Below are 12331 nucleotides of genomic sequence, written 5' to 3'. Positions count from 1 at the left end.
ATACCCTTAGTTCTCTATCATCTCGTTCACACAGGAAACCAGTATCAACATGTCAACGGCTATGGGACAAACTTTCACCGCAGAGCAAAAGAAAATCGCCGAGTTGCTCCAACTGCGGGGCGACTCCACAATGACGCATTTTTCAGCATTATAAATTCTCACCGTCAATTATACAAATTTTGAGCTTCTGGAACTTCCTGAACGTCAAAGGTCATCGAGCTCCAGTCACCAAAATGGCACCATCTATCAAGCAATGGAAGAGCAGCCTGAAGGGTATTGACAGCCTGGAACAGGCCGAGGCCCCCATGCCCGCACCCGGCCAAGGGGAAGTCCTCGTGGAAATCCATGCTGTTTCTTTGAATTACCGCGATACCGAAGGTCAGTAGCCTCGATTGGAATGCAGCGAGCTCTAAATAATTTTGTGGTCTTCAGTTGTGATGGGCGAGTACACCCACCACCGAGCAACCAGCGGAGGCGAAAAAACCGTCGTCCCCTGCAGCGATATGAGCGGTGTGGTCACTCAGGTGGGCGAGGGCGTAACGGCCTGGAAAGTCGGCGATCGTGTGCTGTCGACCTTCCTCCCCGACCACCAGACCGGACAAGTGACCGAGAAGGAACTAGCACGCGGTCTGGGCTTGCCGATGGATGGAGTGCTGGCGACACATCGTGTGTTTGCCGAGCAGGCTCTGGTTCGGGCTCCCGGTTATATGACCCACGCGGAGGCTAGTACGCTTCCCATTGCGAGTGTGACGGCGTGGATGTCGATCAATGGCATGCGGCCGATGGGACAGAATGGGGGAGAGGGCAAGTATGTTTTGTTGCTTGGGACGGGTGGTGTCTCGATTGCTGGTCTGCAGATTGCGAAGGCATCCGGGGCGAAAGGTTTGTTTTGTAATGCTTATGCGCTTTTGGCATGCGATTGACACTTCCAGTGATTATCACGTCTTCGTCTGACGAGAAGCTGGAGCAAGCGAAGAAGCTCGGCGCTGACTATACCATCAACTACCGCACGATCCCCAACTGGAACGAGGAAGTGATACGGGTGACGAACAACCACGGAGCGGACATCATCCTCGAGACCGGAGGTTCGGAGACCCTGAGCAAGACATTTGACTGCGTCGCCTTTGGTGGACTGATCGATTGCATCGGCTACACGTCTGGAAAGCAGCACAATCCGAACGACACCCTCAACATGAACGTGCTCACGCTGCGCAAGAACCTCACGATCAAGGGCATCATCAACGGTCCCAAGGACCGCTTCGAGGAGATGGTGCGGTTCTACGAGAAGCACCAGATCCACCCTGTTGTCAACCGGGTATTCCCCTTCAAGGAATCAAAAGAGGCATTCAAGTTCCTGGCAAGCGGAGCGCATTTCGGAAAGGTCGTGATCAAGGTGAAGGACCAGTAGCCATTCATCGTGTATAATGTACTATATCTCCAATTCTATCTAGAAAAAGACATAACACGCCGGTCAATCACCCCGACTAGCCTTGACCTCCCCCGACCCACCCACATCCTCCCCAAGCGCAACCCCCCCGACCACTATCGGCTGAATATCCTGCAATATAAAGACCATCCGCGACCACTCCGTCTCACTCGGATTCCTCCACGCATGCTTGGTTCCCCGCTGCACAGCAATATCCCCCGCCTTCAACATCCTCTTCTCCCCCGAATCCAGGATCATCTCAATCTCCCCCTGCAGGACAATGCCGTAGTCCAGGCTCTGCGTGCGATGCATGAATGGCTCTCCACCGGGTCCGAAATCGACAAACCGACAGACCGTCCCGCCAGGGTTCACCAGGCCCATGGTATTCTTCTGCATCAGTTGCTCGTGGACTTTAATGTCGGTCTCGTTGTTTAGATTGGCGGGGAATTCGGAGGTCGTGTAGGCGACTCCCATACCCAGCGCGCCGTCCTGGTAGGAGGCCCAGGTGATAGGCTGCTCCGAGTGGATGATGGCTTGGCCGGAGGGGTTGTGGGTGGTGATGTAGCGGGTTACCCCGCCAAGGGGGGAGATTTGGCCTGGGTTTGTAGACATGATGGTGGGAGATGGTTGTTAAGGTTTGCCCGGGATGAGGAGATGGATGAATGGATGTAGAGAGTGGAAGAGACACTGGACGGGGTACCACCTTTTATACGAGCGACTCGTATCGGCAAGGTCTTCAATCTTACAGAGCTGAAGCGGTCGTGCTGCAGGATTTCTGCAAGGATGACCTGGTCTGGCTCTCATTAGGTTTGTCTTAGTCTTGAACAGCCTAAACGGCCTTCAGTAAACCTACTGCGGTGCACTGCCTATTAATTATCTCATCATGCTAGATTTATTATTTAACCAATCCTTCCACCTAGTTATTGAGTTGCCACAGCGCTCAGTCCATTTAGTACCCTCCCTTGCGAGCATATTGTTAGCAGATGCTAAATTCTTCACAGTTTATTTATGATAATAAATAGTATAAATAGTATAAATAGAGAATGCATCATATATACTACAGGCCGTGCAGCAGTAAACTCCACATTAAGTTTGATTAATAATTTTGTGCTTCACTGTACTTATCTCTAGATTCAAGTGAATTATCACTACAGCACAAGCTATGTGTACATATTTTTGCTTGTGTTGCTCATCTCATAAGTAGCAAATGCTTTTCGCTTAATATATCAAGGGCACCTCTCATCCCTCACTAGAAGTCTGTGTAATGGAAAAAGGGAAATAGCATCTAAGATGGGGGCCCTTAACATCATCTAGCTGCTCAACTTCATTTTCCCTTAGCAATTCCTAAGCCAACCACATTCTCAGAGAACTTATCCGGTGACACCTATTCTTCAATGTTACGATCCTCTTTACCAGACTGGATCACGCCCTTTGCAGGAATTCTTTTAACCTGCCACGGCAGAATTTACCAGGAGCATTAAGTACAGAACAGCTGTATCCCTGAACCTCCATGAGTCGTCATTCTCCAGGCGTGTTTGTTTATCAGATACTGGCCATCCAGCCATCATAGATGGAGTCCTTTTGGCGATCGATATCTCTATAACTCCCAGGAAGGAGCACACACACACACTCCATCGATCCAATTCACCAGCATCTTCTCCAGAAGGTCTCCGCTAGCTGATACGCGTTCATTCAAGCATGATCTTCTCACCACCTTCCAACGCCCCATCACTCTCCATATGTGATTTTCTCTGATTGATAATCACTCTTTGACGGGGTCACTGTGGGCACACTACCAAGATGTGACCAGCAGCGCCCTGCGCAACGCTAGGGGCTTCCTCGTCCGTGGATCTGGACGTATACTGTTCCTTATTGATAATGTGACCCAGAAGGCAGCTTCACGCCGACTGGCTTTGACTGGAATAATGAGCATACCATCCTGGCCCGACAACTCGTCGTATTCTGTCCCAAGACAGGAAAAGCCCCATAGAGCTTAAGGTGAGGTGTTTGCTCTTGAGCTCTTCGGCATTTCGATTCCGCCTATGAGAATAATTCGGGCTGCTTTGAATGCTTTCCATTACACAATTGTTGAATGCAATCTGTCAGACGTGGAGGTACATTCTGTCTACATGGAACTGATCCGGTTCCTCGTTATGCCGCTCGAGGCTGGTGAGGCCTGTCGTTGCCGCCGAAGCGATCAATTATTTTGCATTGTATCAGAGTGTTAATGACTCCAGCTCTGATGTGCATGAAATGTGCATGAGATTAAGGCTCTATTCTATCGGAATGCTTCGGATTCATGTTTCTATTGACCCATTCAGAAATCATTGGCCCCAACTGCGTCTCACCATTTCAACTATCCCCCGTCCCTGCAATACGTGGCGCCAAATCCCGGCGCTCTATGACAGCATACGATTGGACATACTTGACTTCAGTTTCCCGCCAGCTTGGCGGCAACATGGCGGCAAGCATTAGGCTGAAACAGAAAGCAACCCAGGTGAGTAACCTCTCTCATTTAAATTGAGCCCAGGTGGACAAAGCCTAACATCCCTAGTTTACCTCATGGAAACCACTTTGAGATGAATAGCATCGAGGTTTTTGAATGTATAGGACCAACCGCTATCAAGCGTCAGGTGTCTGCGTTCGGAGGGACAGACGGCAGCGAAAGCAAACGGCCTCGCATTGAAGATAGACATGGTACCCATACCCACGTTGAACGTTCTCTATATAAGAATGACAATGACCTGAGCATGCTCTGCCCGGAAACCGGGCGATGCGATATGTGCTTTGGAGAGGTAGGTGCCGGGTCACCCAGCTGTCATATATACATGCTAATAGTTGTCAGATTATCGGCACAGCAGCCTCCACCTTCAAGGGGGAAGGTGGTAAAAATTCGGCTGAAGTGAACATAGAGCCTTTTGGTAATGTGCTCAAATTATCGTTCAAGGATTCGGGCAAATATGCAGGTATAGTCTCTATGGCCGTACTCGTCACTCTTTTGGAGCAACATACCGTCAAGCTGGCGGGAACCCTGTTTGCTCCAAATGATCCTAAAGATACGAATTCTCGGCCGGGCGCGGTCATTCGTATCGTCCTTTACGGCCGTGGAGACGAAAAGGAAGCCGTCGGTGCTTGTTTATCAGAGGCGGGTGTGTATCTGCAGCACCCTAGAATCACAGAATATGATCATCGCATGCCATATGCCAACCCGCAATTTCTTATACGACCGGGAAGTGAAATGCCAAAGCTTGAGGATCTGGTTCTTTCTGATGACGAAAAGCATCTGCAAAGCTCAGAATCGTTGACTACGGGCGAAAAGAGCGAAATTATGAGAATATTCGACTCTGCCAACACAGCCAATGGCCCCTATCACGCCAGATCTAGCCCGAGGCTTGCGTCTACTCTCAAGGAGTACGTTTTGGCATTTCTATTGCTTGTATACGTCAACCGTCACTGATCAGGTCACAGACATCAAAGCGTAGCACTGTCGATGATGGTGGAAAGGGAGGCTGGCAGTCTCGATGATTTGAAGTTCCCGTCATTGTGGGATCGGGTAAAAGGCACCAAAGCTCCAAGGTAGGACCGTTGCGATGCCGGGGAAAGAGCGTGTGATAACTAGTGGCACAGGTACCGACATAAAATTACAGGCACTGTCGAAGCAGTACCGGGGCCGTTGAAGGGTGGAATCCTTGCCGATGTGAGCTCCTTCGTCATACCTCACCTAGGAAGAAGCTGATATTATACAGGAAATGGGCCTGGGAAAAACACTAAGTCTGCTTGCACTGGTTTGCTTGTCCCTTGATAGATTCAGCGAGGAGCAGTTGCCGAGTAGCATCCCTCGAGCGACCCTAATAATTACGCCGAAATCTAGTAAGTTATTCTAATGTACCATATCTTTGCAAAGAGCGAATATTGACGGGCGAAGCTATCCACGGCTGGGAGGAACAGATCAAAAGGTAGGACGAGATGCCGTCGCTATTTATACTGATCTAACCGTATTCTTAGACACATTCGACCAGGCCAAGTACGATATTTGGTGTATCATGGTCTCAAGCGACGGGAAACACAGCAAACACTATCACAGAACTACGACATTGTCATCACTACGTATGACACACTACGGCTGGATTGGCTTGCAGGCAGCGGTTTGCACAGAGAAACCTGGTATAGAATCGCCCTGGATGAAGGTATGAGTATAGGGAGGAATCTATTTTCGAATGACCATTGACAGTTGCACGCTTAGCGCATAAGATCCGCAACCGATCCTCTCAAATCTTCGAAGCAGTAACTTCAATAAAAGCGCACTTGCGATGGTGCCTGACCGGCACACCGATCCACAACTCGCTCGATGATTACGGTGCCCTTCTGAGCTTCATTGGGGTGCCGGCTCTCAGTGACAAGGCCGCATTCGATTACTGGATCGCAAGTCCAGTGAGACAGAAACAAATGGGCGGACTCCAAAAACTTCAGTACCTAGTGGCTGCCACAGCGTTCCGGCGCACCAAGTCTATGATTAAGACCACGATCAAGCTGCCGAAAAAGGTAGAGAAGATTGAGTTGGTACAGCTCGCTGGCGCGGACCGGGACCTATATGAATTCTTCAAGGCCAAAGCATCGAAGACTGTAGACCAACTTACTGCAACCGCAGGCAACAAGAAAGAGAACACGCTTTCCCTGATTAACTTCCTACGACTTATATGCAACCATGGTGAAAATCTGCTACCTGAATCAGCGATCAATGCATGGCGAACCCGACAGCAGGAGCAGACAACAGATGACTTGTCTTTTGGTAGAGGGCCTGAAGCATCCAGTCTACATGCACCTGTTTCCGTGGATGGAGCAACCCCCGGATGTGGAGTGTACACTAATGACGAGGGGAGTAGCAACGCGAATGCTGTCTCCTCCTCCTCCTCCTCCTCTTCCTCAGATGAATTCCTCACCAGCCCAGACGTGGCATCTACTCCATTGACTCCGTCCGAATTATGTATTTGCCCGTCGGCGAAGGTCAAGGCCCTACTGAAGAATCTGGAGGGGGAGCAAAGAACTGATAGAGGCACACCTTGCCGACCGGTCAAGAGGTAACAAGGGAACATCAATTGAAGGGCTGGCCAAACATCGCTAACCGGGATAGTGTCATTTTCAGCCAATGGACCAAAATGCTTGATCTGGTCGCCCAGGCCCTTCGACAACACGATTACAAGTATGCACGCATCGATGGTCAGTCGAGTCTAGCGGACCGTCGCACTGCAATCCGGAAGTTGAATGAAGATCATAACTGCACAGTCATGCTCGCCAGTATTGGAAGTGCTGGAGAAGGGTAGCTAGCTATCTCAACCTCTGAATTGGCGATAGGAGCAGCTAATACCTATCGACAGGGTCGACCTAACCGCAGCGAATTACGTCCATCTCCTGGAGCCACACTGGAACCCAATGGCTGAGGCCCAGGCTGTTGACCGGGTTCATCGAATTGGTCAATCACGAGAAGTAGTTATCACCAGGTACCTCATCGCAAACTCCATCGAAGATGTACGGGATCTGCTTTCATGCACCGGACCTTTCTGAGAATAGGCTAACCCAATAGAAGTATGTCCGCTGGGTCCAAGAAGACAAAATGAGATTGATCAGTGAATCGCTAGGCTCCGCTGCATTGCCGCAGTCGGAGCTCGATCGACGGCGCATAGATGTATGTCATTTGCACCAGTTACTACTGCCAGTCCCAATCACAGCAGCCTGACCTTGGTTTAGAAACTGCAATCGATATTAGGCAACCCTCCATAGCAAGACCTTTCCGTGCACCTCGTCAATATGTGCTGGTGAGATGAAGGACTGGGATGGTTTCGTGTGGCTGTGGTATGATGACATGTACGACCCATTTTTGTCCATGCATATGGAGACAGATTGAAATAATCCGATTTGTTGCAGGCGTAGCGATCATCGAGCTCCATCTGTAGTCCTTTCTAATGGTTCTGCCTTGTGTCAAGTCCAATCAAGTACAACCGTGCTTTAGTCACTCAATAGCTCGCTCCCCTAGGCTAGCTGACTGCGTGTCTCTCAACGCATCAAGTTTCTTTCCTTCCCAAAACAGCTGCACAATTGAGGAGCTCACTCACTCCCCTCCCGCGCAGATAGTGCGGTCCAAGACAATGTTGAACGCATTTCACTTGGCCGCTGATTCCATCATTGATTTGATCGAGGATGGACCCTTCTCCTTTGATTTCTGGTCTGCTCGACCAGTTCATTCCATGTTATCCCAAGCCAGCGGGAAATCTCCTTGGCGCCTTTCCCATCGGAAGGCTTTTCCGTGCGCGAACCCTTTTCGAGATCCGCGCCCTCAGAGAGGAGGAACCTCATGAATTCAGAATTCGCAAGCTGACGACTTCCGCGCAGCATATCCAAGTGCTGAAATCGCTTGCGTATTGTTCCGTCCATTGACGTCAGCTCCGTATTTGAGAAGCGCCTTCCCGAGTGGAATAGAGCATGTCGTTCTTGCAACAACACCCAAGGCAGTTGAAAGCCTAGCAACCTTGAGCTTCGGAATCCCTCCGACAGATTCCCACAGAGAAAGTAACTTATTTTCTCTTTTGGTCAGGCTGCACGTGGACTTTATGACTTTGTCATCAAGACAGACATCAAACATCCTTAGGTTCTTCTCGCGGCCTAGGAGCGCCGCCTTGTCAGCAACCAAGACCGCTGCAATATATCGCTCGCACAGTCTCCACATCTCGTCCGAGTCGGTCTTCAAAAATGCCGCAATATGATCCGCCACCTGTCTGTAATAAGGATAATAACCCATCTGGGGATTTGGCGTATGACTCGAGTCGATAAGCCAATTAATAAGCTCGACATTACCGACTTTTATAGCCCCGTGATAGAATTGATCCACTGCCCAATTCCTCATTCCCCCCTTCAAGACCTGCGTGATCATTTGCGCCATTGGCACAGACCCAACTTCTCCTACCGACCTTCCCAGGCACCAAGAAAATGAACGGGAAGAACTTGGATCGTCATTCTCAACGCGTGGCAGGAGACTCTCGACCATCTCAACTTCATCATTCCTGACTAAATCGAGCACAAGTGCCTGCACCTCATCCTGTCCTGCTGTGGCCTTACTGAGTTCTCTGGTTGCTGCCTTTTCTCTGTGGGCCTTTTCCAGGTGTTGGTCTCTCATGTTGCGGGAGATGAATCCTATTTTCTCATACTCACACCCAGAGACGTCACATTTCCACGGGCAAGTATGGTCTTTTTCATGTTTCTCTCGTTGCGCTTTAGATTCAAAGCCATGCTGTTGAAAAGGACAGTTTAAGAAGCCACATTTGAACGGTCGTTTACCGAAGTTTCGCTCAACGAGATTGCAGCGGCAGTTTTGTTGATGATAGTTGGAATGACACAGCTTGGCGTCCAGGTCTCCGTATATCTTCGCCGATACATGGAATATCAACAGTGGATCCAGACTAATCCAATTTTTCCCTGCTGCCGTCAGTCCTCTGGCCGAAGCTATGAATATAGGGGTATACCTTCGTTGATATGATACCACGTTTGTGAACATCTCCCATAAAATTGAGCTATGCTAACAAGGAAGTCATAGACGTCCGGATACTCTTTTTTGATAGGCTGCAAGTACGCAGGTTTGATAGTAGTATCCTGTTCTGTTGCAAATCTGTCATTCCTGCGTTTGGCCATCAGCGTCCTTAGACATCGCACGAGCCATACTGGCAGTATCTTGTTCTGTGTCAACTGCAAGTAGTTTTTGACCAGCTCAAACCAGCCATTTGCTGCGAAATAGTGCAGTCTATAGCTTTCATCCTGTAGGAGGCTGGTGAAGCCATCATCATCGCGCAGGATATCAACATCATAATGTCTTTGACTGAGAAAAGTGGCGCAACAGATGGCAAGATCGAGGGTCGCATGGGTAAGATTGACATGTCCGTCAATGCCGGGGCTGAACAAGTATCTTCTCTCGTTAGCCAGACATGTTGCAGTCAGACCTCACGATGCATACTCCTTGACAGTAAAGTGTACAAATTGTACATATCCGTCGGCTATCTCGATAATGGGTCCGCATAGTTTGTTAAGGGGCGGACTAGCCAACACCTTCTTCTCTAGTTCAAAGCTTCCCGGTACAATGGTCAGTGCTTGTGCGATCTCCTGGACCGTCAGCGGCGTCGGCGAGCAGCCCACCCAAGCCAGTATTCTTCTGGCCTTGTCTCGAGCCGATGATGGTCGCAGCTTGTTGATTCGTACAAGCACTCGGGAATACCTGCAAGAAGACCAATCAGTTCAACCTCGAATTTTAGGATCCCAGGCATCCCTACGCATCATCCAGGTCTTCTGGCAGTATGCTCAAGTCTTCGCAGATTTCAGCCACATCGTCTATCAGCTCAATGCCGCTCAAGACAAGTTTGGCGTACAGGAACATCCCTAAGTAATGTGTTAGCCCCAATGGCCGCCGGATAAGTGCATTTCTCCTACCCTTGGCTTTTGATGCAAGCGGTGCCAACGAGCGCTTTATTCCATCCTGGATTTGAGGAGCAAATCTTCTACTCTGGAAAATATGCTTCAGCTGATAGTCAACAAAGGCTTGGATGCTTTCCTCATTTCTTCCATCAACCCGAATCATTTTCGAGCTGTCATTGAGAATTTCTGTTATATCCTCCTCACATCTGCTGCTGATAAAAATGCGCATCTCATGGCATTCATGAGATAGATGCAAGAGTTTACCCAACAGCAGTCCACGCTCAATGGCGTCTATCTCGTCCACCCCATCAATAATGAGGAAGACCCGGCCGGCGCAATCCAGAACGGCTTTGAGTGTATTGACCGCGACGGTAACATTGCTCTTGATTTGTTCATTAGTTGAGTGACAGAGTACATCTTGGAGGTTCTCATGTTGGGACGCCAGTTGAAATAGAAGCGAGTGTAGAACACTTAGGGCCGAAGTACTGCTGCTGAAGGCGTGACTGAGAAAGGCGAAGGCAGTATGACCGATGGGATAAGCCATGTCCACCACGGAAGCCGCAAGAAACGTCTTTCCTAGACGTATGACCCTGTTATTCATGGCCGAAATGGAGAGCAGGGCCGCACAGACCTGCACCTGGAATTCCTTGAAGCCACAGGACCCTTGGAGCGCCCTGACCGACATCTAGCCAATCCTTCACCATGTCGTCTTGAAACAGCCAAGTCCCTGTACCTTCGCAGACACGGCTATGGAGCCAGTTGAGTTTATCGTCATATGTCCTCGGACTCATGTCCGCCTTGATAGCGTAAAACTGCTGCAAACGGTGTGATTTTTCAGCATTCTTGAAATCCTCAAAGGCCCTCGAGCGGGCATCATGCTCCTCCCAAATGTGCTCCAACCTCACTTCATTTCGCATCAGCAGAGCGTGTCTTTCGATGAGAGTCTTCACCAGGTTGATGTGCTCTTTTTTCCGCGGCCACAGGGCCTCGAAAAAGTATTTCCAGCCTGCACCAAGCAATATTATAGTCAGCTCAAGAGCATATATCAATCGTCTATGCGACGTTTCCTCCATACATACGTGGCATTGTGAAGAACCTTAAGCCGATCTGGTAAAAGTCTAGGATGTCCTTGAAAAACAGAACCAGAACATCGTATACCCTATCATTTTGCGAGAACAAGATTGTAACTTCCTGGAACTCCGGCAACAACTGTCCAATGTCTGCTGTTGTGTCCAAAATAGCGTCAAATGATTGTTTCAGGACGCTACTCAAATGCAGTAGCAGCTTGATCGGACCCCAGATCAATGCCATGATTTCCGGATGTACCTGGACAAAAGTATCGATGACGCCAGTATATCCTCGAAGACGGTCGAGATAACGCTCGATTTTGGCTAGATGGCGAAGGTCCTCTTTTCTGCTCTGATGAACCTGGAGCTTGTCGGTGAGGTCATAAACCTCATCAATAGATGTGACTGCAAGGATCTTAGCGTAAACTTCATCGTTGTTCAGATTTTTTTTGAATTCGTGCATGGCAGCTTGGAATGCATTTTGAATACGACTTTGTGTTGCAGCCATAACTGACACACTTGAACCACTTTTTCCGCATCCATTTGACACTCGTTTCAAGGTGCAATAACCCCTAAGGAGATCGTGCCCTGCCTAAATACTTGTCAAGGGCGGGGCAAGGCTGAAGGGCGTTGCTGGCAAGTGGCAGTGCTTTGTGTCTTGATCTTTGATCTCAGCCACAACTTGTCGGAACTAATCTTACCATGGCCTCATAATGCTTTTCAAAGGTCCAGCGAGGGCTCGACGACGTCTTCAAATGATTCATTGCAGAACGCCTAGTGCCCCTTCTGGCCACATCATGATCATCAAATAGCGGATTGCCGCCCGGACTTCGCAGGAAATCGGCCGGCAGCTGTGCTCCTTCCTTCAGCGCAAGCACACTCGCAAGTAGCATCTTGGATTTGGGATTGATTCGCACGCAGGTGCTATTTCACATTACCCTGCGTGACTGTCGCGCGACTCGTCTCTGATGAAAAGACTTGTCAGTGGATTATATGGACTTGAACTTCCTGCCAGTGCAGCGGATTGGTTACCAACGCGTAGAGGGTATGTACAGTGCGCCACCCACTGCAACACTAGAATTACGCAAAGACATCAAGATGTAGAACTTGGGGATTGTCGCAGATAAGTTCTGAAGTCATTGTGGTCAGGCGGACATTGCAACTGGAGAAAGACAGGTCAGAGAGATTTTGAGCAATGGTTAGAGGCATGGCTCAGAGGTTCTTATATTCTCGTACATTCTGTATTCATTAGTGGAGGACTTGGTCTCCTGTTGATACGTCTCCATCATGTATATTTTCTGGTGGATAACTCTGGATCCACACTGAAGCAGCCCACTCAGGAGATGATCAAGAAGTCCAAGCTTCGCTCACTGTCCCACTGGCT

General features: G+C 49.3%; 4 protein-coding genes across 4 annotated transcripts; 2 read left to right on the top strand and 2 right to left on the bottom strand.

The window, feature by feature from the left end:
* Positions 1 to 233: 233 nt before the first annotated feature.
* On the top strand, positions 234 to 1408 carry Aspvir_001602 (zinc-dependent alcohol dehydrogenase family protein; the record flags this gene model as incomplete). Its single annotated transcript, XM_043266722.1, has 3 exons — positions 234 to 378; positions 433 to 882; positions 933 to 1408. The coding sequence occupies 3 exons, from the start codon at positions 234 to 236 to the stop codon at positions 1406 to 1408; spliced, it is 1071 nt and encodes a 356-aa protein (XP_043122657.1).
* A 63-nt stretch (positions 1409 to 1471) lies between these two features.
* Aspvir_001601 (cupin domain-containing protein) lies at positions 1472 to 2038 on the bottom strand (the record flags this gene model as incomplete). Its single annotated transcript, XM_043266721.1, has 1 exon — positions 1472 to 2038. One exon carries the CDS (start codon positions 2036 to 2038, stop codon positions 1472 to 1474), a length of 567 nt encoding a protein of 188 aa, XP_043122656.1.
* A 1967-nt stretch (positions 2039 to 4005) lies between these two features.
* On the top strand, positions 4006 to 7328 carry Aspvir_001600 (DEAD/DEAH box helicase; the record flags this gene model as incomplete). Its single annotated transcript, XM_043266720.1, has 12 exons — positions 4006 to 4221; positions 4272 to 4837; positions 4895 to 5002; positions 5054 to 5123; positions 5173 to 5296; positions 5352 to 5382; positions 5432 to 5613; positions 5670 to 6504; positions 6558 to 6743; positions 6802 to 6952; positions 7008 to 7109; positions 7191 to 7328. 12 exons carry the CDS (start codon positions 4006 to 4008, stop codon positions 7326 to 7328), a joined length of 2709 nt encoding a protein of 902 aa, XP_043122655.1.
* A 2084-nt stretch (positions 7329 to 9412) lies between these two features.
* Positions 9413 to 11455, bottom strand: Aspvir_001599 (NACHT domain protein; the record flags this gene model as incomplete). Its single annotated transcript, XM_043266719.1, has 5 exons — positions 9413 to 9683; positions 9739 to 9844; positions 9896 to 10456; positions 10512 to 10886; positions 10960 to 11455. The coding sequence occupies 5 exons, from the start codon at positions 11453 to 11455 to the stop codon at positions 9413 to 9415; spliced, it is 1809 nt and encodes a 602-aa protein (XP_043122654.1).
* Positions 11456 to 12331: the final 876 nt, after the last annotated feature.

This window comes from Aspergillus viridinutans (assembly GCF_018404265.1).
Source record: "Aspergillus viridinutans IFM 47045 DNA, scaffold_1, whole genome shotgun sequence".
Classification (NCBI taxonomy): Eukaryota; Fungi; Ascomycota; class Eurotiomycetes; order Eurotiales; family Aspergillaceae; genus Aspergillus; species Aspergillus viridinutans.
Note: the sequence above shows the minus strand (reverse complement) of the source record. Positions and strands in the feature narration are given on the sequence as shown.